Genomic DNA, 25,635 nt, shown 5'->3' on the forward strand with positions numbered 1-25,635 from the left:
CACCATGCCAAATTCTCCGTCCTGTCTGGCAGTGGTACAACCCACTACGTTCTTTTAAATAAAAGGTCAATTTGCCCTATCAGCCAATGATCCTTTCAAAAATTCAAGGATCCAGGTCCAGATCCATAACTTCACCAAATACTAATCAGTTCTTCTTTGTCCCGTACCTTTCTGTGTACCAAGTTTTGTTGAAATACGTCCCAATATATTGTTTGCGAACCAGCCATCATAAATTGCCTCTGCCTACCTTCAATGGCAGGGGCATTGAAATATGATCAGAGTAAAATTAAAAGGGCGTTAAAAATGTTGATCGTGGTTTAATGATTTTAAAAGGCCTGTTGGAATATTTTTTTCATGATGTGGGTGATTGCGGCAAGGGCAACGTTTACTGTTTATCCATTAAGACAAAGGAGAGGCTCGAACCTCTCTCGTAATCAACTTCCTACAATCTCACCTTTCACCTTGTATGACATCGAAACAAAATTAGGACTGAATAAAGAGGTTTAACTGATGTCTAATTTTAATGTTTGTGTACGTGTTACAATCAGACAGATAGCAAAGGGACAGTTACTGGAGAAACGTAAAATAAATCCTATGCCTTTCCCAAAGGGCACCACTTTTGGGTGGGAGAGAATTGGCAAATGTTATAGAAAGCATGTACCAAAGGGTAGGAGCATGGTGGCTGAATAAGGGGCAGATAGAGTGGAGATGGAGGGATTTGATGTGGGGGTGGATGGGGGAATAGACAAGGGAGTAATCTGGAGTTTGGGGGGGGGGGGGGAGGGGCATATTTAGGAGAGTCACTAAGGTAGGGTTGACCAATGCAATGGCGGGATGTGAAAAAAAGGTTAAAAAGTGAGGTAGAGGTTATTGATTCTGAACTGTGGCTTTCCAGGAGTTGTTGGTGTGTTACTTGCTGTCACCTCCTTGTCTTTGTAGGTTGGCAAGTTGATCGAGCTGTTGGCAGGGAAGGCTGGCACCCTGGATGGCAGGTTCCACTATGGCACTGCCTTTGGTGGCAGCAAAGTCAAGGACGTTTGTGAGGACCTGATACATTACGGTTACAACTATCTGGGCAAGGACTATGTCACCTCTGGAATCACTGGGTATATCTAACTCTTGAACTTTGTTCTGATTCATTTTAATAAACCTCAGCACCATTCTGACTCTTGTGGAGAGACCAGGGAAATCGGGCTTGTGTCTGCCTCAAAGCAGTGAAGGAGAATTTTGGTAGATGTATTCAGCAGAGTAAATAAGGAGAAACTCTTTCCAGTGTCAAAAGGGTTGATGACCAGAGGACACGGATTTAAGGTAATGCTAACAGAACCAGAGGGGAAATTAATTTTTTTCACGCAGCGAGTTGTGATCTGGAATGAGTGTCTGGAGGTGGCTGGTCCAGACTTGATAGTCATGGAGAATTGGACAAACACTTGAAAGGCGATATATGCAGATCTATGGGGAAAGAAAGGGGGTGAATGGATAGCTCTTTGAAAGAACAAGCACAAACAAGATGAACTAAATGGCAGCTTCCTGTGCTGCATTATTCTGAGCGACTCCTGCACTCTGCTTCAATTACAGGATATCGTCCAGTCAGTATTACTGTAGGTATCCTTGGCTTTAAACAGTGAAAGTATACCCATATGTAATCTTGACTGCAAAGTATGCAATTCAAAGCAGTGTGACTTTAAGTGTGGGATTTGAAAACAATTGGAACTATCTCTTCAGTGTTAGCTTAAGACTTGTGCACACAAACTCATTCAACACCTCAGTGTAGTTCTGAGGGAGTGCCACACTGCCAGAAGTACCACGTTTTGGTCGAGAGGCAAAACGAAGGCTCTGTCTACCCATTTGAGTAAATGTGATAGATCACACGGTGTCTGTCTTATTCAGAGAACAGCCGGGCCGATCTCTTGGTGTCCTAGTGGATATTTATTCTTTATCAAAAAACAGATGAATGAATCATTTGTCTTGCTGCAGTGTATGCCAATGTACTGCTCTAGTTGTCTACACAAATGCACTTCGTAAAACATGGCTGTAGGTGCTCTCAGATGTCAGAAAGTTACAAAGCTTTGTCTAAGTGTAAGGTCCTTTTTTCAAATAGTGAAAACAAAGTATGGAATGCAAATTTGTTGAACTTTCTAGAGATGTAAGGATCTCTGAATAAACTGCAGTAAAAGTGATTATTCAATATTTTATGTTTATATTTGAGTGCATCTGATAGACATTAGATTTTCTGAGAGTAGAGTTCGAGGGAGTTAAAACAAACCACAGTGTCTCTTAAGTGCAGAGTTGCTGGGATTCCTGGACTGAATTTACATCACAACTGGAGTACGAATGTTATTTATATTCATTCATTCTGTGGACGTGGGCTATTGACAAAGCTGAACCTTGAGAGTTGCCCTTGAGAAGGCTGTGGTTGGCTATCTCCATGTTCCACTGTAGTCAATGTGATGATGTTACTCATTGGCCAAGTCTTGTTAGGGAGGGAGTTCCAGAATGGTGATCCAGGGTCAGGGTTTCACTTTGCACCAAGAACATAAATCAGTGTAAGGTGCTCATTATCCTGAACTCTGTCTCTGGCATTTTGTGCAAAGCCGTCGCCCACTATTGGTGGCTGTGCTCTCGGCCCTGAATTCTAGAATTTTCTCTGGAAATCTTTCTATATCTGGGATGGGGGTTGTGAGGTTATTTATCTTTCAGGAAAGTTTGGACAGGCCGGGCCTTTACCCATTGGAGTTTAGAAGAATGAGAGGTGATCTTGACAAAATAGATCCTGAGGGGACTTGACAGGGTGGATGCTGAAAGGATGTTTCCCCTGTGAGAGAGACTAGAAATAGGGGTTGAAAAATAAGGGACCTCTCATTTAAGACCAGGATGGGAAGGATTTCTTTCTGCGGGTCATGAATATTTTGAACTCTCTTCTTCAGAGAGCGGTGGAGGCAGGCTCAGTGAACATTTTTAGGGCAGAGGTAGATAGATTCTACCAACAAGTCAGTCAAAGGTTATCGAGGAGAGGTGGAATGTGGAATTGAGGCCACAATCAGATCAGCCAAGATCTTAGTGAATGGTGGAGCAGGGTCGAGGGGTCGAATCCTCCCAATCTGTACATCTGATCTTTGCATGGCTCATTCTCATTTTTACAAAGCACCCTAATATGTGTCGCTCTTGCTCGCCCACTCGCTCTGCTATTCTCGTGCTCAGATATGCTCAGTAACCAACTCCCCCTTTCGCTCTCTCTCCCAGTGAACCGTTGGAAGCGTACATCTACTTTGGTCCTGTGTACTATCAGAAGCTGAAGCACATGGTCCTGGATAAGATGCACGCTCGGGCACGAGGTCCCCGGGCTGTCCTCACCAGGTGAGTTCTCGTCAGTATTAGATTGATTTTGCGTTGATTATTAATCCTATTGTAGTGGAGACATCTGCAGGACAAATTACTGGCCAGCTGATTGGAACAGTTGCATTGTGTACAGAGAGACATACAACTCCTGAAGTTACTGGAACTGGATTTTAACTTTACACTTGTTGAAATCTATACCCTGTGTAGGTTAGTGAGAACTGGACTGTGGGTCCCCTCTCTGCATATTGAGTTCCTTGTACAACTTTCACTTAACAATGATCTGAAAATTAAATCAAAAGGACAGAGTTGAGGATTGGAATAAAAGATCATTAGATACACACAGGAGGAGGACATTCGGCCCCATGAACCCGTTCAATCACTTTGTTAAAGGTGGGCAGATCTGCCCCAAAACTCCCATTTATCTGATTTTGCTCCTTGATACCTTTTCCTAATGGAAATCTATCCGTTTCAAAGTGATAAAGGCATCAAGAGCTATAGGGAGAGAGCGCGAATATGTTGTGGAGATAGAGGATCAGCCATGATCACATGAAATCGTTGAGCAAGATGGGCCGAATGGCCTACACCTGCTCCGATTTTCTATGTTTCTAAAATTTAAACTTTATTTTATTAGTGTCACAAATAGGCTTACATTAACACTGCAAAGAAGTTACTGTGAAAATCCTCTAGTCGCCACACTCTGGCGCCTGTTCGGGTACATTGAGGGAGAATTTAGTATGTCCAATGCACCTAACCAGCACATCTTTTGGAGTGTGGGAGGAAAGTGGAGCGCCCGGAGGAAACCCACGCTCACACGGGGAGAATGTGCAGACTCCACGCAGAGAGTGACCCAAACTGGGAATCGAACCTGGGCCCCTGGCGCTGTGAGGCAGCAGTGTTAACAACCGCGCTGCCCTATATTCAATTTCAATTGGTCCAGAGCCAAAAAGAAATAATAAATAAGCAGAATGGATTTAATTGTGTTAAATAAACTGTTTTGAACTTACCACTGTGCTAGGTTTGAGTATCTTGGAGCAGTGTGTAGAATATTGAACGAAACAAGGTCCCAAATGGTATAGGTACCAGTGTTGGTATTTTCTATAAGAAGTCTCACAGCACCAGGTTAAAGTCCAACAGGTTTATTTGGTAGCACGAGCTTTCGGAGCAGCTCCGAAAGCTCGTGCTACCAAATAAACCTGTTGGACTTTAACCTGGTGTTGTGAGACTTCTCACTGGCCCACCCCAGTCCAATGCCACATCTCCACATCATGGTATTTTCTATGTAACTTGGCAGCTGGCAGAATTCTTTGAACTTTTAATATGGTAGTGATTCTTGCAAACATCTACCCCCCAGACAACCGACAGAAGGACGATCTCGCGATGGAGGTCTGCGTCTTGGTGAGATGGAACGAGATTGCCTGATTGGCTATGGAGCCAGCATGATGTTGTTGGAGAGGTTGATGATCTCGAGTGACGCGTTTGAGGTGGATGTCTGCGGGCAGTGTGGCCTCCTGGGGTACTCAGGCTGGTAAGCACAGCTGCTTTATTCCCTATGATTAAAGGCAGAACTGCGGATGCTGGAATCTGAAACAAAAGCAAAGCTGGCAAAGGGTCATCCAGACTCAAAACATTGGCTCTACTCTCTCTCCACAGATGCTGTCAGACCTGCTGAGTTTATCCAGCATTTTCTGTTTCTGCTTTATTCCCTTGTTGTGAGATGCCCCAAGTACATTAACTGCCCTTACCCCATCAGCCGTGGCTCAGTGGGTAACATTTCATTGCTTAGGTTAGAAAGCTGACTTAAAGTCCCTCCCTTGGGACATCAATATAAAGTGACTCCCTTAACACTGCAGTACAGCACTGAGGGAGTGCCGCACTGTCAGAGGGTCAGTCCTGAAGGAGTGCCATATTCCCAGAGGGTCAATCCTGAGGGAGTGCCACATTCCCAGAGGATCAATCCTGAGGGAGTGCTGCATTCCCAGAGGGTCAATACTAAGGGAGTGCTGTATTCCCAGAGGGTCAGTACTAAGGGAATGCTGTATTCCCAGAGGGTCAGTACAGAGGGAGTGCCGCACTGTCAGGATCAGTCCCGAGGGAGTGCCGCACTGTCAGAGGGTAGTACTGAGGGAGTGCTGCACTGTCAGAGGGTCAGTACTGAGGGAGTGCCGCACTGCCAGAGGGTCAGTATTGAGGGAGTGCCGCACTGCCAGAGGGTCAGTACTGAGGGAGTGCCGCACAGTCAGAGGGTCAGTACTGGGGGAATGCCACACTGTCAGAGGGTCAATACTGAGGGAGCGCTGCACTGTCAGAGGGTCAGTACAGAGGGAGTGCCGCACTGTCAGGATCAGTCCCGAGGGTGTGCCGCACTGTCGGAGGGTCAGTACTGAGGGAGTGCTGCACTGTCAGAGAGTCAGTACTGAGGGAACGCTGCACTGTTGGAGGGAACGTGCTGCACTGTCGCAGTTGATGCCTTTGAGATGAGGTGTTAATTCACAGCCTCATCTTTCCTTTTAGATATTAAAAAGCCACAACACTATTTCAAAGAGCGAGGGAATTCTCTGCAGTGTCCTGTCGCCAATATTTATCACTGAGACAAATGCTGTTAACACAGTGCTGTTTGTGGGATCTTGCTGTGCACACATTGTTTCCTACAGCAAAAGGACTTAATTGGCTGTGAAATGCTTTGGAAGGTCTTACGGTTGTAAAAATGCCAGTCTTTTCATTTTCTAGAGTCACAGAATCCCAAGAGTGCAGAAGGAGGCCATTCTGCCCATCGAGTTTGCACTATCTTTCTGGCCCTCTTTCTTTGAGTTTGGGTGGCCGAGTGAACCAATGTTTCACACACATTTCCAGAATGATTGACGTTTAACTCTATCACTGTGGCAGGATGGGAACTGAAGCTGATCTCTGATTGCTCATTTAGTGCCATAAGCTCCACACCGCTCTAATCTCTGATCTGTAGCAATTTGCTAATGCTTTGGAAATCTGATTTGTACTGTACATTTTACCAGAGTCAAAACTATATTTGAATTTTATCAAGTGTGCAGAGATGTGAGATTTTTGTAACGCTTAGCCATGTCGTGCAGTTTATCTGTAGCATGCTCGCAAAATATTAAATGTTTGTGCTTTCTTGAATAGTTTCTAAACGGTACAGAACTGCGCACACTGTGAACCCCCAGTGAATGTACTTTAATACTGGTTCAGTTCCTCTGCAGGTGAATTCGAGCCTTCGGCTCTCGTTGAAACCTACTGGGGTCTGGATATCTCGACTTCAAAGATTTGTTTCCTCCTGCATTCCTGGGGGGCGATGGATTTTTCTTTGCGAGAGCATTTTTGAAACTTAGTTGGATAATTTTCCTCTGTCCAGTTTAAAGCAGATGATTTAAGAATGTTTCGCCTTTCTAATTTAGTTTATTTATTAGCGTCACAAGTAGGCTTACATTAACACTGCAATGAAGTTACTGTGAAAATCCCCTAGTCGCCACACTCGGTGCCTGTTTGGGTACACTGAGGGAGAATTTAGCATGGCCAATGCACCCTAACCAGCACGTCTTTCCGACTGTGGGAGGAAACTGGAGCACCCGGAAGGAACCCACGCAGACACGGGGAGAACATGCAAACTCCACACAGAAAGTGACCCAAGCCGGGAGTCGAACCCGGATCCCTGGCGCCGTGAGGTAGCAGTGCTAGCCACTGTGCCACCGTGCCACAGTAACTTCATGCAATGTTAATAAAGTTTTATTTATTAGTCACAAGTAAGGCTTACATTAACACTGCAATGAAGTTACTATGACATTCTCCTAGTCGCCACAGGATGCCTGTTCGGGTCAATGCACCCTAACCAGCACGTCTTTCGGACTGTGGGAGGAAACCAGAGCACCCGGTGAAAACCAATGCAGACACGAGGAGAATGTGCAAACTCCGCACAGACAGTGACCCAAGCTGGGAGTCGAACCCGGGTCCCTGGCGCTGTGAGGCAGCAGTGCTAACACTGTGCCACCATGCCACAGTAACTTCATTGCAGTTTTAATGTAAGCCTACTTGTGACACTAATAAATAAACTAACTAAAATTTTCCTCCGTCCAGTTTAAAGCAGATGATTTAAGAATGTTTTTGCCTTTCTAGGTGTCATTACTGCAAGTCCTCGTGCCATGTCTCCTCGCTTCGGATCCCGTATGCCTGCAAACTGCTGTTCCAAGAGCTGCAGTCCATGAACATTGTGCCCCGATTGAAGCTGTCTCGGTATAACGAGTAATGAGTTCTGGAGAGAGCGGAAGATGTTTCGGCAGAAATGGCACAGATTCTCATGGCACAGAGCTTGTCTCCAGAATATCGCCAGCCTGGACAGGGGAGATGGAAACCTCTGATATGTCTGCTTTGAGCTCTCTGTTCTGCCCAAGCTGACAAGGAGCAAGAATAATTTGCTTGTGATTGATGAGTTGATACAATACAGCAACACTGAGTGTAGCTGCCTTCATAAAGATCTGGCCAGCTCTCTTGAACTGAGGGAGCAGAGTTAATAAATGGAAGGCCTTATGTTTGGTCACCAAAATTAGTTTTGCTATCAAACAAGAAAACAAAACCAGCTGACATTCAGTTAAAAGCGTCACAGCTGTAAATAGCTGAGTGGCCAAGGCAGACTCGGAGTAGAAGTGAGTTACTTAATTTAATATTTGGAAGGAAGGCTGTATTTTGTTTTATTCTGTACACTGTGAATACTTCAATTAAAAACATCTTTTATTTTACAAACAAAGTTCTGGAATTGAGTTTGCCTTGCAGTAATACTGCAACTGTGAACCTACCACAAGGAGAGGAGCTAAAGGAGGCCATTCAGCCCTCCTGAGTCCGCGCTCTGCCACTCTACAAGATCATGGCTGGCCTTCTATCTCAACTCCATCATCCTGCACTATCTCCATATCCCTTAATTCCAATTAATGACAAAAAATCTATCGACCTCTGTCTTGAATACACTCATGATGTGGGGATCCCGGCGTTGGACTGGGGTGGGCACAGTAAGAAGTCTCACCAGGTTAAAGTCCAACAGGTTTATTTAGAATCACGAGACTCGTCTGATGAAGGAGTAGCGCTCTGAAAGCTCGTGATTCCAAATAACCCTGTTGGACTTTGACCTGGTGTTGTTGAATACACTCAATGACTGATTATCCACAGCTCCCTGAAGTGGAGAAACCCAGTATTTCTGCGATGATGTCCAGTAAGATCTTTGCAACCAGTGGATGTGGGAGACTTCGTCATACGGGAGTTGTGGGAGCTCCAAAAGCCCTCATCGATGTTTGGCTTCAGCTTGCCCTCAGCGATGAGACTCGAGGTGTTCATCTCCTCCCCGGACACTTTTTCTCCACTTTGCACAGTCTCGAGCCTGGGATTCCCAGGTGTTGGTGAGGGTATTGCAGTTTTCCGAGGAAGCTTTGGAGAGTGTCCTTGAAATGTTCCCTCTGTTCTCCTGGGGCTGGTGTGCCATGTCGAAGCTCTGAGTGGAGTGCATGTTTTGGGAGGTCAGGTCAGGTCAGGTATGGGGATTATGTGGCCCTACCCAGTGATTGAGTGTAGTCAATGCTGGGGATGTCGGCCTGAGCAGAAACGCTGACATTGGTGCACCTAGCCTGCCAATGGATTTGCAGGATCTTGCAGGGTCAGCACTGGTGGAACCTCTCCAGGGTTTTGGAGGTGTCTGTTCTGCATGATCCGCGTCTGTGAGCCATATCGGAGGGCAGTATCGCTACTGCTCTGTAGACAATGAACATGGCGCCGGATCTGAGGTCCTGGTCTTCAAACACACATTTCCTCCGATGACTGAAGGCTGCACTGGCACACTGACTCCCATTGTCAATGCCTGTCCTTGTTGACAGTGGGCTCCCGAGATATAGAAAGTGCCCATATTGTCCAAGGCCTAGTCATGGATTTTAATAACTCGGGCAGCAGTGCTGTGTGGGCGGCACACTTTGCAGGAATGAGAAGCGACTTGGCTGAGGTGGACTGGACAGCACCGCTAGGAGATAAATCCGTGGAAAACCAGTGGGGGTACTAAGAAGTGAGATCCTAAATGTACAAAGTAGACATGTCCCCTCCAAGAATAAGAGTGATACTGCCAAATCTAGACCCCCCCCCCCCCCCCACCTTGTCTAGAGGAATACAGAGGAAGATCAAAAACGGGAAAAAAGCGTACAGCAGGCACAAAGAACGAAGCACTGCAGATAGCCGAGATGAATATAGGAAGTGGGAATATAGGGGGTGGCACAGTGGTTAACACTGCTGCAGGGACCCCGGTTCAATTCCTGCCTCAGGTGTCTGTCTGGGTGGAGTTTGCACATTCTCCCCGTGTCTGCGTGGGTTTCCTCCGGGTGCTCCGGTTTCCTCCCACAGTCCAAAAATGTGTGGGTTAGGTTGATTGGCCGTGCTAAATTGCCCCTTAGTGTCTCAAGATATGTAGGTTAGGGGGATTGGCGGGGTAAATACATGGGGTTATCGGGATAGGGGCTGGGTGGGATTGTGGTCGGTCCAGGCTCAATGGCCCGAATGGCCTGCGCTGTAGGGATTCTATGAAGTGCAGGGACGAGGGAGCAAGAAAATAAATCAAAGAGAGGGCGTGAGAAAAGATTAGCAAGTAAAGTAGCAGATAGATTTTAACACAAAGTGTGAGGTGTTGCCTTTAAGGGGGGTCAACAGATATAGGGAGTAAATAAATGGGAATATACTAAGAGGGGTAGATAAAGTGACAGATTTTGGCGTACAAGTACACATCTCTAAAGGCAGCAGTTCAACTAGACAAGGCTGTAAAGAAGCCTTATGGAATGCTCTCCTTCATTGGCAGAGGTATTGAAAATAAAAGTAAGGATATGATGTTGGAATTGTATAAAACATTGGTGAGGCCACAACTGGAGTATTGTGTGCAGTTCTGGTCACCACATTACAGGAAGAGAGTGCGGAGGAGGTTTACAAGAATGTTGTCAGGGTTGGAAAAGTGTAGCTATGAGCAGGGATTGGATAGGTTGGGGTTATTTTCCCTGGAACAAAGAAGGTTGAGGAGTGACTTATTGAGATGTACAGAATTATGAGGGGAAGAGAGAGAGTGGATAGGATCAAATTGTTTCCCTTGAGGGAGAACTCGAGAGCCAGGGGACATAGATTCAAGATAACAGGCAGAAAGTGTGGAGGGGACATGAAGAATTCTTTGACACAGAGAGCTGTGGGTGTTTGGAATTCACTGCCTGAGCTGGTGGTGGAGACAGAGATCCTAAACTCTTTTAAAAAGTACCTGGATCTGCACCTTGAGTGCTGTAAGCTACAGGGCTATGGGTCAAGTGCAGGAAGGTGGGATTAGAAAGGGCATCTGGGTGTCCTTGGGCTGGCATAGACAAGATGAGCCGAATGGCCCCCTTCTGTGCTGTAACTTTTCAATGGCTCTATAGCTGTTTAGTGTATGGCTCATGCTCTCGTACGCCTCATTCTAGGTGTTGACGATAGCTTGAGCCCGGCCTCTGAGTGTGTGTAGACGCAAGCATCGTCTGCATTCTATAGATCAATGCCAGAGGATAGGACGACCTTGGATCTGGCCTGCAGGCAGTGGCGGTTGAACAGATTCCTGTTTGTTCTGTAGTTTAGCTCCACTCCAGCAGGGAGCTTGCTGAGGGTGAGAAGGAAATCAAGAAGTGAGTCGGTGTGATCTCACAGCCTTGCTTGACCTCAATCCGAGCGTGAATTAATGATCATCTCTCCATTGTTAACCAGCAGTGGGGTGAGTCCCTGGGTGTTTGGGCCATAGGTGGTCTTGACTGCGCGAAAGAAACCTCATGCATCATTTGTTGGCTGGGTCTCCTGCACTTTCTTCACCCACCATCTGTTCTTTTGGGCGCAGGTATTTTATTGGACTTCACCTTTCAGCCGTCTGTGGAGCTGCTCTCTTGCTCTTGAGTTTAATTTCTGTTGGGTTTCTGGTTGAGGTTCAGAAAAGCCTTGTGCTTGCAACTGTCAGCTCCTGGATCTCCTGATCTTTCTGCTTGACCAATGTAGTTCAGATTTGCCAACTGTCATTAAATGTATTCATGGATTTGTCCCCAAACTCCAGCCATTAGTCAGTCAATACATCCATCCTTGTGACACACGGCCTTGTGAATACTACTACAGCAGACTTAGACACAATCTTCTGGCAATTCATATTCAACTATGTTACTATGCCATGTGAGAATGATGTAGAATTAGTTCTAACAGAAGATGTGTCTACTGAAGTTGCAAATCATATATCTAGGAGCTAGCCAAGTTCCAGAACATTGTATACAACCAGAGAGGAATAGACGTCCTCCTGACTAACTTTCTTATTGACTGTATATAATGATTAATGATGCACCGTGCTGTATCTAGAGTATTATTGATCCTAAGTATAACATTGCAGTAATTTGATGTCATGACCACAGAAGTAAAAGGGGGATGGATGTTATATATTTAACTGGTTGTATGATTGCTTTAAGAGCTGATCACATGATTTGATGGTGTTGTCATTAGGATGTTTCACAGGCTGCTGTATAGTTTGTTTCTGTTCTATGCAGCACAGAGAACATCTCTTTCAATAAACCTGCTGTGTGTTACTTTGAATCTGCGTGTGAAAACCGGGTCGTTTTCTTTTTGTTTAAAACCCACAACACTTAACATGGTTAGGACATTACATTCACCAACCTGCCTGTCGCAGGTGCATCTGCCCATGACAATATTGGTAGGAGTGAGTGAGCTACACAGTCCTTGTGGAGACAAAGTCCCAACTTCACACTGAGGATACCTTCCATCATGTTGTGTGGCACTACCGCCGTGCTGGATGGAATAGATTTTAAACAGATCTAGCACCTCAAAACTTGCTATTCAGGTGTTGCTGTGTGCCATTAGCAGCAACAAGATTGTCCGTAACCTCATAGTTCATCATACCCCTCAAATCAGCGTGACACTCAAATAAAAGCAAAATCCTGCAGATGCTGGAAATCTGAAACAAAAACAGAATGCTGGATAAGCTCAGAGGGTTTGGAAGCAAATGTGGAAAGAGAGAGAGAGAGACAAATGTGGAGAGACACTCTTCTACGGCGCTGAAGAAAGGTGGAAATGTAATAAATTATATTCAACCTGGTTCAATGAGGATTGTGGGAGAGCATGCTAGGAGCATTCATCTTAAAAGTGGTGAATCTACAATGGCGAATTCCTTGCATGCTAAACAGCAGACAAAGCATTCCAGAACTAACAGATTCCCACAACCAACAGATCAGAGGAGACTCGACAAATATTCCCATCCTGAATGATGGGGAAGCCCAGCATATTAGTGAAAAAAACAAGGCAGAAGCAGGACATACTGAGCCAATGGTTAGTAAAGCATATTTGATTTTGGGTTTCTCAAATAGGCATTGAGCACAAAAGCGGGGAAGTTATGCTGAACTTTTATAACACCAGGTTAAAGAACAACAGGTTTATTTGGAATCACGAGCTTTCGTAGCACTGCTCCTTCATCAAGTGAGTCACTCCTGCTCCTTCATCACTCACCTGATGAAGGAGTAGCGCTCTGAAAGCTCGTGATACCAAATAAACCTGTTGGACTTTAACCTGGTGTTTTGAGGCTTCTTACTGTGCCCACCCCAGTCCAACACTGGGGTGAACTTATGAACTTTTATAAAACTCTAGTTAGGCCACACAGCTGGAGAATTGTGCCCAGTTCTAATTGCCACATTTTAGGAAGGATGTGAGAGTCCCTGAGAGGATGCAGAGGAGATTTACCGGAATGTTCTCCGAAATGAGGGGTTTTAGTTACAAGGTTAGGTTAGGGTTGGAGAAGCTGGGGTTGTTCTCCATGGGGCAAAGGAGACTGAGAAGAGATTAGATCAAGGTGTACAAGATTGTGACAGGTTTAGATAAGATAGAGAAAGAAAAACAGTTCCAATGAGCTGATGGTACAAAGAGTAGGATTTAAGTTTTTGGGCAGGAGATGCAGAGGTTGCAGGGTTGAGGAGGGGGAATGGGGCAGGAGGAGGGAGATTGTGAGGAAGAACCTTTTTATGCAGCAAGTTGGATAATTTATAAACAAAATATCGTGAGTGCTGGAAATCTGAAATAAAAACAAAGTGCTGGAAAAACTCAGCATGTCTGGCAGCTTCTGTGAAGAGAGAAACAGAGTTAACATGTAGAGTCCAGTAGCACTCTTCTTTGGAACTGCAGAGAGGTAGGAATGTGACGAGTTTAGGCTGTTGAAAAGGCAGGGCGGTGGGACAGGTGGAATCAAAGGGAAGGTCAGGGCTAGGTTAGAGGGCAGGGGGATTAAATGACAAAGATGTCATGGAACACAAAGAAAAAATTACAGCACAGGAACAGGCCCTTCGGCCCGCCATGTCTGCACCGACCATGCTGCCCGTCTGAACTAAAACCCCCTACCCTTCCGGGGACCATATCCCTCTATTCCCATCCTATTCATGTATTTGTCAAGGCGCCACTTAAAAGTCACTATCGTATCTGCTTCCACTACCTCGCCCGGCAGCAAGTTCCAGACACCCACCACCCTCTGTAAAAAACCTGCCTCGTACATCTCCTCTAAACCTTGCCCCTCGCACCTTAAACCTGTGCCCCCTAGTAATTGACTCTTCCACCCTGGGAAAAAGCTTCTGACTATCCACTCTGTCCATGCCCCTCATAAAAGTGACATACAAGGCAAAGGGGATGGTGATTATAGTATTAAAATTTTAAGCTATGGTCCAGAGTACGTGTTAATAGTGAGATAAAGGTCAGCACTGTCTTAAAGCAAAATAGCAGAATATGTTAAGAGAAGAGGAAGGGTCAGCGCTGCCTGAAAGCAAAAACATGTGAACAAGATACAGACAGACACTTGGGGGAAACAAAAAATTAAAATAAAGAACAGGGTTCATGGTTCAGAGTTGTTGAAGTGAATGTTGAATAATGACCTAGAACGTGTATGGTGGAGACAACGAATGATTTCAAAGAGAAATAGTTTGGGCATTTGTAGATAATAAACTCGTAGGGCTACAAGGTTAGAGTGGGGGAATAGACTGACTGGGTTGCTATAGAAAGAACCAGAATATTTTCGATGGGCTAAAGGCCTCCTTCTGAGCCAGCATGACTCTTTGAAGCATTTGAAGTAAATTCAGCCAGAAGTGCTGAGTGGATAATCCATCTCAGCCTCTTGCTGAGGGCACCCCCCCCCCCCCCCCCCCCCCCGGCCCCCACCATCACAGATGTCAACTCTTCATCAATTCGATATACTCCAGGTTGTATCAAGAAACGGCTAAACAAATTATACTCAGCAAAGGCTATGGGCCCAAAAATGTCCCAGCAATAATCCTGAAGACTTGTGGTCCAGATGTAGCATGCCCCTAGCTAAACTGTTCCACTAGAGCTACAACACTGGCATCTACCCAGCAATGTGGAAAATTGCCCAGGTGAGTCCTGTCCACAAAAAAAGGACAAATCCAACCTAGCCATTTACCACCACATCAGTCTATTCCCAATCATCAGCAATGAGGTGGAAAGTGTAGTCAACAGTGCTACCAAGTGGCACTTATTCACCAATCACCTTCTCAATGATGCTCAGTTTGAGTTCTGCCAGGACCACTCAGCTCCTGACCTCAGCACAGCCTTGGTACAAACATAGAGAAAGGGCTGAACTCTAGAGGGGAGGTGAGAGTGACTGCCCTTGACATCAGGGCAGCATTTTCTCTTTATCTACCCTATCTATTCCCCTTCATTGCATGAAACCCATGATCAAATCACCCCTTAACCTTCTGAATTCCAGAGGTTACAACCCAGTAATCTCTCCCAATTTAACTCTTAGAGACCAGGTATTCTGGTAAATCTACACTGTACACCCGCCAAGGCCAATATAGAGTCATAGAGGTTTACAGCATGGAAATGGGCTCTTCAGCCCAACTTGTCCATGCCACCCATATCCTTCCTCAGATCCAGTATCCAGAACTGACCATCTTGCAGTCATGTCTCAATGCTGGCAAACACTTTATACCCTCCAAGTTTAATTTACATCTGGAATTCATTCTATTTGTTCCTTACACTTGGTGTATTTGAGCCATTCACTCTGACCTACCCTGCTCTGATGTTTTATCCAGCTATCGTATTTCATTCTCCTGGTTTAATCACTGTACGTAGTTTCACCTTGACCTGCATTTCTGATAGTACTTAACGCTATCTTTTCACTTATTTTTGAACTATTGTTAGTTAGAGTCAGCATAGCTTCATGACAGCCTGACTAATTTATTGGAGTTTTTTGAGAAAGTCCCAACCAGAGTGGATAGAGGGGAACCAGTAGATGTGTTGTATTTGGACTTCCAGAAGGCGTTCGACAAGGTACCTCACAAAAGGTTAAGTCATAAGATAAGAGCCCATGGGGGTAGCATATTGGCATGGATAGAGACTTGACTAATGGGCAGGAAACAGCAAGTTTCCCCACATCCTTCCTAAAATGTGGCGATTAGAACTGGACACAATTCTCCAGCTGTGTGGCCTAACTAGAGTTTTATAAAAGTTCATGAGATGAAGATGCCGGTGTTGGACTGTGGTGGGCACAGTAAGGGGTTCTTTTTCAGGTTGGTGACCTGTAACCAGATGGGTTCCACAGGGATCAGTGCTGGGACTGCAACTGTTTACAACACATATTAATGACTTGGAGGAAGGAAGCAAATATGTTGTACACAAAAATAAAGTAGAAAGGCAAGTTGTGAGAGGGATACAAACAGTTTACAAAGAGATATTGACAGGTTAAGTAAGTGATCAAAACATTGGCAAATGGAGTATAATGAGGGAAAATGTGAAATTGTTTATTTTGGAAGGGAGAACATAAGAACAGTATTATTTAAATTGAGAAAAACTGCAGAGAGCTACAACACAAAGGGACTTGGGGCGACTTCATAGAAATCATAGAAATCATTGTCCATGAAACACAGAAAGCTAGTACACAGGCGCAGCAGGTAATCAGGAAGGATAATGGAATGTTGATCCTTATTTCAAGGAGGTTGGAGTACAGGAGTAGGGAATTCTTGCTGTAACTGTACGATATATCGGTGAGACCACATTCTGAAATACTGTGAGCAGTTTTGGTCTCCTGATTTAAGGAAAGATATTACGAGGAAAGGTTAAAATGGTTCGGATTTTATTCATTGGAATTGAGAAGAATGAGAGGGGATCTCATTGAAACATATAGGTCTCTAATGGGCTTGACAGGGTAAATGCTGAGAGGATGTTTCCCCTGATGAGAGAGTCTAAGACCAGAGGCACAGTCTCAGAATAAAGGGGCGCCAATTTAAGACTGAGATGAGGAGGAATTTCTTCTCTCTGAGGGTTGTGGGTCTTTGGAACTCCTTGCCACAGAGAGCTGTGGGGGTGGAGCTCTTGTGTATATTTAAGGCTGAGATAAAGAGATTTTTGATCAGTAAAGGAATCAAGGGTTACAGGGAAAAGGCAGGAAAGCAGATGTGAGGATTATCAGATCAGCCAACATTCTATTGAATGGCGCCATTAGGCAAAGTCCAGTGGAGAGTCTATCCCAGTGGTACAGCTGTTTCCTGTCCCAGTACTGGGGGCACTGTCCCATCAAATGGAATTCCTCCTTCCCGCCCCAATCCTTCAGTCACGTGTTCACCTCCCTAAACTCTTCGTCCCTACACCAATTTACATGTGGCTTGGGTTACAACCCTTGAGATCCTGTTCTCTAATTGAGTTCAGCGTTAATGTTATTCTGTCGATACATGACCTCTTACCTACTCTTTCCCGTGTTGTTGGTCCCAGCAAGGATCACAAGAACTGGATCCCCCCCCCCCCCCCCCCGCCCTCTTCGCTCTCCAATACCAGCTGGTTAAAGATGTCCTTACCCTAACAACCAGCAGGCAACATATTGCAATCGGGGATGCGCAATTAATGTTAGCCTTGCTGGTGATGTCAAGATCCCATGAATGAATGATAACAAGAGATGGGTCTGACCAAAGTTCTTTAAAATTGAAGCATAACTTTGCTTTTAATTCATCCATGGGTGGTGAGCATCGCTGGCAAGGCCAACGTTGACTCATTGCCCTTGAGATTGGTGAGCCATCTTCTTGATTGCAGCAGTCCATGGCAAGTCTCCTCAGCATCTTATATATCTCAATAAGAATTACATAATCTCCTGAGGAGATTTGACCAGATGGATGCTGAAATGACCATTGATGGCAATGACCATCTCAGCAACAATCTAACCATCTCCATTGCCATTACTGAACCCCTCCACTATCAACATCCTGGGGGTTACCATTGACCACAAACTGAACTGGACTAGACATATAAATACTATGGTTGCAAGAGAAGGTCAGAAGCTAGGAATCCTGCAGTGAATAACTCACCCTCTGACTGTCCAAAGCTTGCCCACCATCTACAAGGCACAAGTCAGGAGTGTGATGGAATACTCTCCACTTGCCTGGATGGGTGCAGCTCCAAAAACACTCAAGGAGCTCGTTGTGGGAAAGACTAGAACTAGGAGACACAGTTGAAAATTGAGGTGTTGCCCATTTAAGACTGAGATGAGGAGAAATTATTTCAGTGAGAGTTGTGAGTCTTTGGAAATCTGTTCCCCAGAGAGGGTCAGTGAATATTTTTAAAGCAGGGGTAGATTAATTCTTGACCAAGAAGGGAGCCAAAAGTTATTGAGGGTTGGTGAAATGTGGAATTGTGGCCACAATCAGATCGGCCATGATCTTACTGAATGGCAGAGCAGGCTCGAGGAGCCAAACAGCCCACTCCTGCTCCTAATTCACGTGTTTGCATGCTCGTATGTGGTGTAAGTACATCCACAGTGCTGTTAGGGAGGGAGTTCCAGGATTTTGACCCAGTCACATTGAAGGAAAGGCGATATATTTCCAACTCAGGATGGTGAGTGACTTGGAGGGAAACTTCCAGGTGGTGGTGTTCCCAGATATCTTGTCCTTCAAGATGGTAGAGGTCGCAGGTTTGTAAGGTGTTGTCAAAGGAGCCTCGGTAAGTCACTGCAATGCATCTTGTAGATGGTGTGCATTAGTGATGGAGGGAGTGAATGTTTGAGGTGGTGAATGGGGTGTCAGTCAAATGGGTTGCTTTGTCCTGGGTGGTGTCAAGCCTCTTGAGTGTTTTTGGAGCTGCACCCATCCAGGCAAGTGGAGAGTATTCCATCACACTCCTGACTTGTGCCTTGTAGATGGTGGGCAAGCTTTCGACAGTCAGAGGGTGAGCTATTCACTGCAGGATTCCTAGCTTCTGACCTGTTCTTGCAACTATAGTATTTATATGTCTAGTCTAGTTCAGTTTGTGGTCAGTGGTAACCCCCAGGATGTGGATAGTGGAGGGGTTCAGTAATGATAATGGAGATGGTTAGGTTGTTGCTGGGATGATCATTGCCTGGCACTGTGAAGTGTGAACGTTATTGATCAGGTCCAAGCCTGGATGTTTTCCAGGTCTTGTTGTGTGGAACGGGAGTAAACAGCTTCCATTGGTTGGAGGGTTGGCAAGGGAGGGCTGCAGAGTTGGAGCTGCTTTCTTTTGGATGAGACCTAAAACTCAAGACACTGTCTGCCCGACCAGGTGGAATTAACAGACCCAATGTCCACTCTAAGAGGAGGTCTGGTGCTTGCTTTTACATCACTCCAACAGATTCCCTACTCAATGCTCTCTGTGGGATCTAGCCGTGCGCATCACCACATTATAAAGTGACTGTAAAGCGCCTGCGGGAAGTCCTGAGTGGGGGCAAGTCGCTATCTAAATGCAAGTCTTGTGTTTACTTCCGTGCTTGCACAGGGATAAGGGATCAGCCACGGTCCAGCATGGGAGCACACCGGAGGGGCCGAGCGGAGAGATTTATGATTTGGATATTTGTATAAGGTGTAATGTTGGATACAGATGAATGCTGTCAATGCTAATCTCGGTTTAATGAGGTGTGGGGCTGTAGAATCAGTAACCCATTAACAATCCAATTAGAATGAAAGTGATCAGCCTCTGGCCAGAGGAATACAATAAGATCAGACAACTCAGAGCGGCTCCGGCTCTGTAATGAGGGCGAGCACTTCAGTACATAGCCTGCAAGTCGTTACAGTTATAGATCTACAACAGATAGGAGGACACTGGGACATGGTGGAGATGTGTTGAAATCACACCCTGAGCTCTGATACACACACTGTCACACCCAAACCGTGACCATGAGGATTCTGGTAAAGCCCACATCGCAAACTGAACTTTCCTCGCATTTGGAGGTCTGATAGATTTCAGTCACTGAAGTGACCTCTGTTTAGCGTGTTATCAATAAAAATAAAGGATATTGTACAGTGTGTTGTGAACAGAAAATGAAGAATATTGTACAGGGGATGTCAGGTTGCCTTCTGGTGAAGACAGTGAGTGTGTGACTTGCTTTCCAGCCACACAACTTTGGACAAAAAAAAAACAGGTCCCAAGAATTCTCTCTTCGGTCAAATGTAGACAGTGTGACAGCCTCACATTGCCCTGAGATTGTCTTCTCTCTCTCTCTCTCTGGGTACAGCCTGTTTGCTGAGGGAGAGATTCGCCCCTAATCCTCCCCCCTTCGCCCCCCCCCCCCTCCCCTCCCTCCTTCCCCTCTCTCTCCCTCTCCCTCTCTCACACACACACACACAGCTTCATTCATATTCTAATCACTGCCAACTCCTGGCGAACACGCTTTGCATCAGGACTTTCCAGCGAGTCTTTTTTTGCACTTTAGACACGCAAATGTGAGCACAATTTCTTAAGGAAAGGCTTTGACCTTCCCTTCACTCCAACACATCAGCTACCTCTGAGAGATGCAATTTGAGGGGAGGGGGGATTCTATTGGGTGGGTGGGGGGGGGGGGGGGAGGAATGTGGACCACAAGGATACACAAAGTTCTGTAAAACAAGTGGGAAAGGGAAAGTCCCCCAGTTTGTAGAGAGAGAGAGAAAAGGAGAGTGGAGTACCCGGGTCTGGACTTGTGCGCCAGTGAATCAATTGGCACTGAACTGCATCGAGAACTAAGCCAACTTTCCTCCGGGAGTTTAAAACGGGCTGGCTGGAGGGAAGGACATTTCTTGGGGTATAATGGAAAGGGGAGGTTGAAATGCGAAAACTTGGCTATATCTAAGCCAACACACCCCCTCCCTCCCCTCCTTTTTTTTCCCAGGGAGAAAAAAAACCTTTTCTTATTCAAAATACCATCACAAAGGAACACAGTGCGCCCTGCCACATTGGCCCATATAGACTAGCTGCCATTCATCACGTTACTGGCCTATCAATGACACAGCTCTCATCGGGGTTTCTTCATCCCACTCCCCCCCCCCCCCCCCACCCCAGCATCGCCCCCTCCCCTCCTCCCCGGAACATCAGCAAACATTCTGACTCCGTTAGATTATACAGAGAGTTATCACAGAGAGAGAGTGAGAGTGTCTGGAACTAGCCCTACGCTACAAGGATGAACATGCATTGTGATATACTGGAAGATTCTGACATGGATTCTACAGGTTGGTTTCTTTGGGAAATGAGGATAAAGGCGAGGCGGGGGGAATCGGGGGGGGGGGGGGGGCAGAATTGAGAATTCAAGCTCCATCGCACTTAATTCTAAAGAAAAGTCGCTGTGATGCATTGAAAAAGATAACTTCTATTTTTATGTCGGATTTAAGTTATTTCTGCCAGTTAGTTTAACACTTTTGCGGTAAAGTCTGGTGCAGTCTTATTTCTTTTTAAAACGACCTATTTGGGATATTTCCTGGGGGTTTCCTGGGGGTCCCCCACCTCCCCCAGTTCCATGCTGCTGTGGCGGGTTGCGGGAGCTCAGTGCAGGCCCCACTCTCTCAAAGTGTGGTGAGAATTGATGGTGCCAGGACATTGGGAGCAAGTTCTGGGTGGCTGGCTCTGGGGGCAGGGGAGGGGGGCGGGGAGGTCGGTTTTGGGGGTGTCTGGGTGGGTGAAGGTGTGGGGGTGTCTGGGTGAATGTGTGGGGTCGGTTTTGGGGGTGTCTGGGTGGGTGAGGGTGTGGGCTGGATGTGGGCGGTGGGTAAAGTGGTACTGAATGGTCTAAACTGCAGCGATGTGTCTGTGTGTGTGAGTGAGTGGGTGAGTGTGTCTGTGTTTGTATTGGTGTGTGTCTGTGGGTGTGTGTGTGTGGGTGTGTTTGACTGTGGGTGGGTGAGTGTGTGTGTATCTGTGTGTGTGGGTGTGTGTGTGTGGGTGTGTTTGACTGTGGGTGGGTGAGTGTGTGTGTATCTGTGTGTGTGGGTGTGTGTGGGTGTCTGGGGAGTGAGTTGCCCCGGGTAGCTTCCTCCTGCCTTTGAGCTGCTTTCATGGACCTGGAGCGCCCAGGAAGAGGGCCATTCGGCCCATCCCACCGTGCTGGCTCTTGGAAGGAGCTATCCAATTAGTCGCACTCCCCTCCTCTGTCCCCACAGCCCTGTACATGTTTTCAATATATTTTGAAAGTTCTTATTGGTGATCACAGGCAGCGCAACCTGTGTTAAAACACACATTGCTAATTTTCCCTCAGCCCTGTATCCTCAGTGTGCCCGCTGGTTCCCTCCCTGCCAGGGAGAAGGTGCTCCTTATTTATCCTATTCAAGCGCTCTATGGTTTTGTCTTTATTTAATAAATTGCATTCTCTGCTCCAAGAACTTGAGACTTGCAAAAGGGAAACTCAGCATCTGTGGGGAAAGTGTTAGTGTTAAACCGCATTTTATCGCTCATTTCCCCCTCTGCTCAAGTCCCCAGGGAAAGTTTACATGAACTTTAAAACAGCTCCCAGAGAAATCCAGCCTCTCACTCTGGGATGTGCCTGTTTAACTGGGTGAGAATGTGCCTTTGTAAACTGGGTCTCACTTGCTGCACCGTGCCTATCCAAGCAAAGTGCAAAGTGCTCTCTCTCTCCCCCTCCCTCCCTCCCTCCCTCCCTCCCTCTCCCCCCTCTCTCCCTCCCTCTCCCCCCTCTCTCTCTCCCTCCATCTCTCTCTCGCCCCCCTCTCTTCCCCTTCTCATCCTCCCCATTCCCACTCTTTTCCTCCCTCTTACTCTATTCCTCTCTCTCCCCTCTGAGTCTCTCTCTCCCGCTGTTCTCACTCCCTCTTCCTCTCTCTCCCCCTTTCTCCCTATCCCCCTCTCTCTTCCTTCTCCCTCTCCCTCCACCTCTCTCTCGCCCTTCCCCCCATCTCTCCCCTCACTCTCCTCTCTCTTCCTCAACACTCTCCCTCTCTCCTGTCCTCCCCCATTCTCTCCCTCCCTCTCTCTCTCCCTCCCTCCTTCTCCCCCCTCTTCCTCTCCTCCTCCCTCTCCCCCCTTCTTTCCCCTCCCTCCCCCTCCTCCCCCTCTCTCCTCTCTCCCCTTCTCCTTCCCCTCTCCCCGCTCTCCCTCTCCCTCCCCCTCTCTCCCTCTTCCCCTCCCTCCCCTCCCTCTCGCTCCCCTCCCTCCCCCTCTCTCCCTCTCCTCCCCCTCCTCCCCTCTCTCTCCTCTCTCCCCTTCTCCTCTCCCTCTCCTCGCTCTCCCTCTCCCTCCCTTCCTCTCTCCCTCTGGCCCTCCCTCCCTCTCCCCCTCTCCTTCCCTCTCTCTCCTCTCTCCCCTTCTCCTCTCCCTCTCCCCGCTCTCCCTCTCCCTCCCTTCCTCTCTCCCTCTGGCCCTCCCTCCCTCTCCCCCTCTCCTTCCCTCTCTCTCCTCTCTCCCCTTCTCCTCTCCCTCTCCCCGCTCTCCCTCTCCCTCCCTTCCTCTCTCCCTCTGGCCCTCCCTCCCTCTCCCCCTCTCCTCCCCTCTCTCTCCTCTCTCCCCTTCTCTCCCTCTCCCCGCTCTCCCTCTCCCTCCCTCCCTCTCTCCCTCTGGCCCCAGTTCTCTGGGAAAGTTACAATGAGTGTAAGTCTGACAGACGCCCTCCATGAAACCCAAAGTGACTCCCTCTGTCTAAGTAGCGGACAACCCGCCCGGGTGCTCACACTGCCAAGTGGAGACATTTGAAAGAAGTTTACTTTTTGGAGACAGGTTGGGAAATGTTTTCGATTTCTGCCCAGGGTCCAAACAGTGAATTAAGGAAAACGGGATACACATTGCTCGCTTCGGGGAGCCGCGACTTTCACTAGTTAGAGGCTGAAGATTGTGGGAAACTTTCCGTTCATTTCAAACATCGGATTGAGAAGAAACTCCATTAATTTCAGCAATTGTATTCCAAAATAAATACAGTAATTTTCAAATCAATATTTAATGCTCTCAGTAATTAAATGCCAAATTAATTTCGAATAAAAGTATCACCTTAAGGGGTAATGTACCAGTAAATTACTCTGGTTCCCAATGTAACACAACATTGAAATATCGTTTCAGGAGTAATTCACCAAATAAATACTTCAATTTCAGGAGTATTGCATCAAATAGATAGACTACTTCACTACTGTCAGGAGTAATAATACATTGATAAATAGATACGTTTCAGGAGTAATTTCGAGTGTAATATGTGAATCTATGCATTCTTTGCAAGAGTAACATATCAAATAATTCAGTTTCGGGGTAATTCACTAAATGGCTAACCCCCTCACAGGTGATTTTAAACTCTGGGATACTTTTGGAGTCATTAATTTAGGATGATTTTAAATCTACAAACGCCTGTAAGATCCTTTCTGTGATCTTAAAATTTAAAAATATGAACACCCAAGGCGGAGAACACCCAAGGCCTTTACTTTTTAGTCTCAACACATTCCTCCGGATCCGACACTGGGGTTCTGAGTTTAACGTGTCTGCCCCATCTTCATCGAATCTTCCAGCGTCACAGAACTGGGGGGAACGGAATGGATTCAAGTGTTGTTCACTTTGCTTAGATTGGAGTGGATAAGTTTCTGAATCGCTCTCTCCCTGCCACCCCGAAATATCCGAATGTCTCCCCCTGGAGATTCCTCCAGAATCATTTGCCCTCCGTCCTGATTCTATTTGGAGTTTGACTTCCTCTGGGTAATTACTCTGAAAACACTTCCCAATCTTCCCTCAAACCCACTTTCGGTGTGTCGGTGCCAAGCGAGGGAATAAACCTGACTCAATTCCTAAATTCCTCGAAACTGCTCGAATTCAATCCCAAAAAATTCCAATCCTTTCTCTTAAAAAACCCCAAATTAAATCCGTTTAATCGAAATTTGGGGAAAATAAAATTCAGGATCGGGCTGTAGAAATAAAACCAATTTATTGTAAATTTATCCTGGGTGTCTTCACCAGTGATTTAAAAATTAATACATCATTAAAATTCAAAATGCACATCTTTTCAATTTACCTGCAGAGTTTATAGATTTTAGAATAAAGCATTTTACAACTAAAAATCTCAACAAAAAAAATGTTGGATTTGACCATAAAATATAAAGGATGAAATCCCATTTAAAAAGTTTCTGGGTTGTACTTGCAATGGTGAATGTATCTGCTACTTTCCCCCCTCTGACGAGTATCCGTGACAAAGTAAAGTTTCTTACAGTTCTCCCAGCCTCGCCTGTGTTGTTCCTCACTATTGTCCCAAACAACTGGCCAGAGAGGAGAGAGGTTGACAAATTAATGGGATTTACTCATGGAGTGACCATTGAGGTGTTTCGACTCTTGCAATTTTGTGATCTGCGAATTAAATCGTTCCCGGAATTTGCCACTCTGGGAATTAGTAATGTATCCAGCTGTATCCAGGGACAAGTTGCCAAGGGTTACCAGGACAGAGTCATGCTGCCTTGGTTACCGTTCGGCCTGTGTAGGGAACAGAATGGAGGGGTTTGGGGTGGACTCCAAACTGGCATTGGGGGGTCCCCCAGCCGAGTGTGAGTCCGGGGAGTGGAGTGGGGGCGGGGGGGGGGCTAATGTGGAGGGGACACAGAGAAATCCCAGAGGCTGGGATAGAAACCGGGAATGGGATAGAGGCAATGGGATTCCCCATTGAACTCAGCACCCTGACAGTCCAGTTCCTGCGATCATTGGGGAATCTGTGGTCATGTGGGCCAGGTCCCAGACTAATGTTCTGGGGTGAGACACAGGTTCAAATCCCACTAGGCTAGTTAATGGAATTTCAATTTGATGAACGCATATGAGGTAAGGTAAATTAGATATAGCTCTTGGGGCTGGGGGGGGGGGGGGGGGGTGGGGGGGTGGGGGGGGGGGGGGTCTGGATACTGAATTTGATGATCAGCCATGATCAAAATGAATAGCAGAGCAGGGTCGAAAGGCCAACTGCTGCTTCTATTTTCTATATATGTTAATCTGTACAATAATCTGACATGTTAATATGTACATTAATTTAACATATTAACCCATACAGTATTATGTATGTTA

General features: G+C 46.3%; 2 protein-coding genes across 2 annotated transcripts in view; both read left to right on the forward strand.

Annotated features, from left to right (window-relative positions):
- Positions 1-8,082, forward strand: part of polr3b (polymerase (RNA) III (DNA directed) polypeptide B) — a 99,752-nt gene extending 91,670 nt beyond the window's left edge. Inside the window, exons 25-28 of the mRNA XM_078219562.1 lie at positions 940-1,106; positions 3,244-3,357; positions 4,691-4,864; positions 7,462-8,082. Of these exons, the coding sequence (XP_078075688.1) occupies positions 940-1,106; positions 3,244-3,357; positions 4,691-4,864; positions 7,462-7,591 (585 nt within the window). The 3' untranslated portion in view covers positions 7,592-8,082. The remainder of the gene's footprint in view (positions 1-939; positions 1,107-3,243; positions 3,358-4,690; positions 4,865-7,461) is intronic.
- A 405-nt stretch (positions 8,083-8,487) lies between these two features.
- The window catches only part of rfx4 (regulatory factor X, 4), a 114,873-nt gene continuing 97,725 nt past the window's right edge, over positions 8,488-25,635 (forward strand). Inside the window, exon 1 of the mRNA XM_078221077.1 lies at positions 8,488-8,662. Coding sequence (XP_078077203.1) covers positions 8,488-8,662 — 175 coding nt within the window. The remainder of the gene's footprint in view (positions 8,663-25,635) is intronic.

Source organism: Mustelus asterias, chromosome 9 (assembly GCF_964213995.1).
Source record: "Mustelus asterias chromosome 9, sMusAst1.hap1.1, whole genome shotgun sequence".
NCBI lineage: Eukaryota > Metazoa > Chordata > Chondrichthyes > Carcharhiniformes > Triakidae > Mustelus > Mustelus asterias.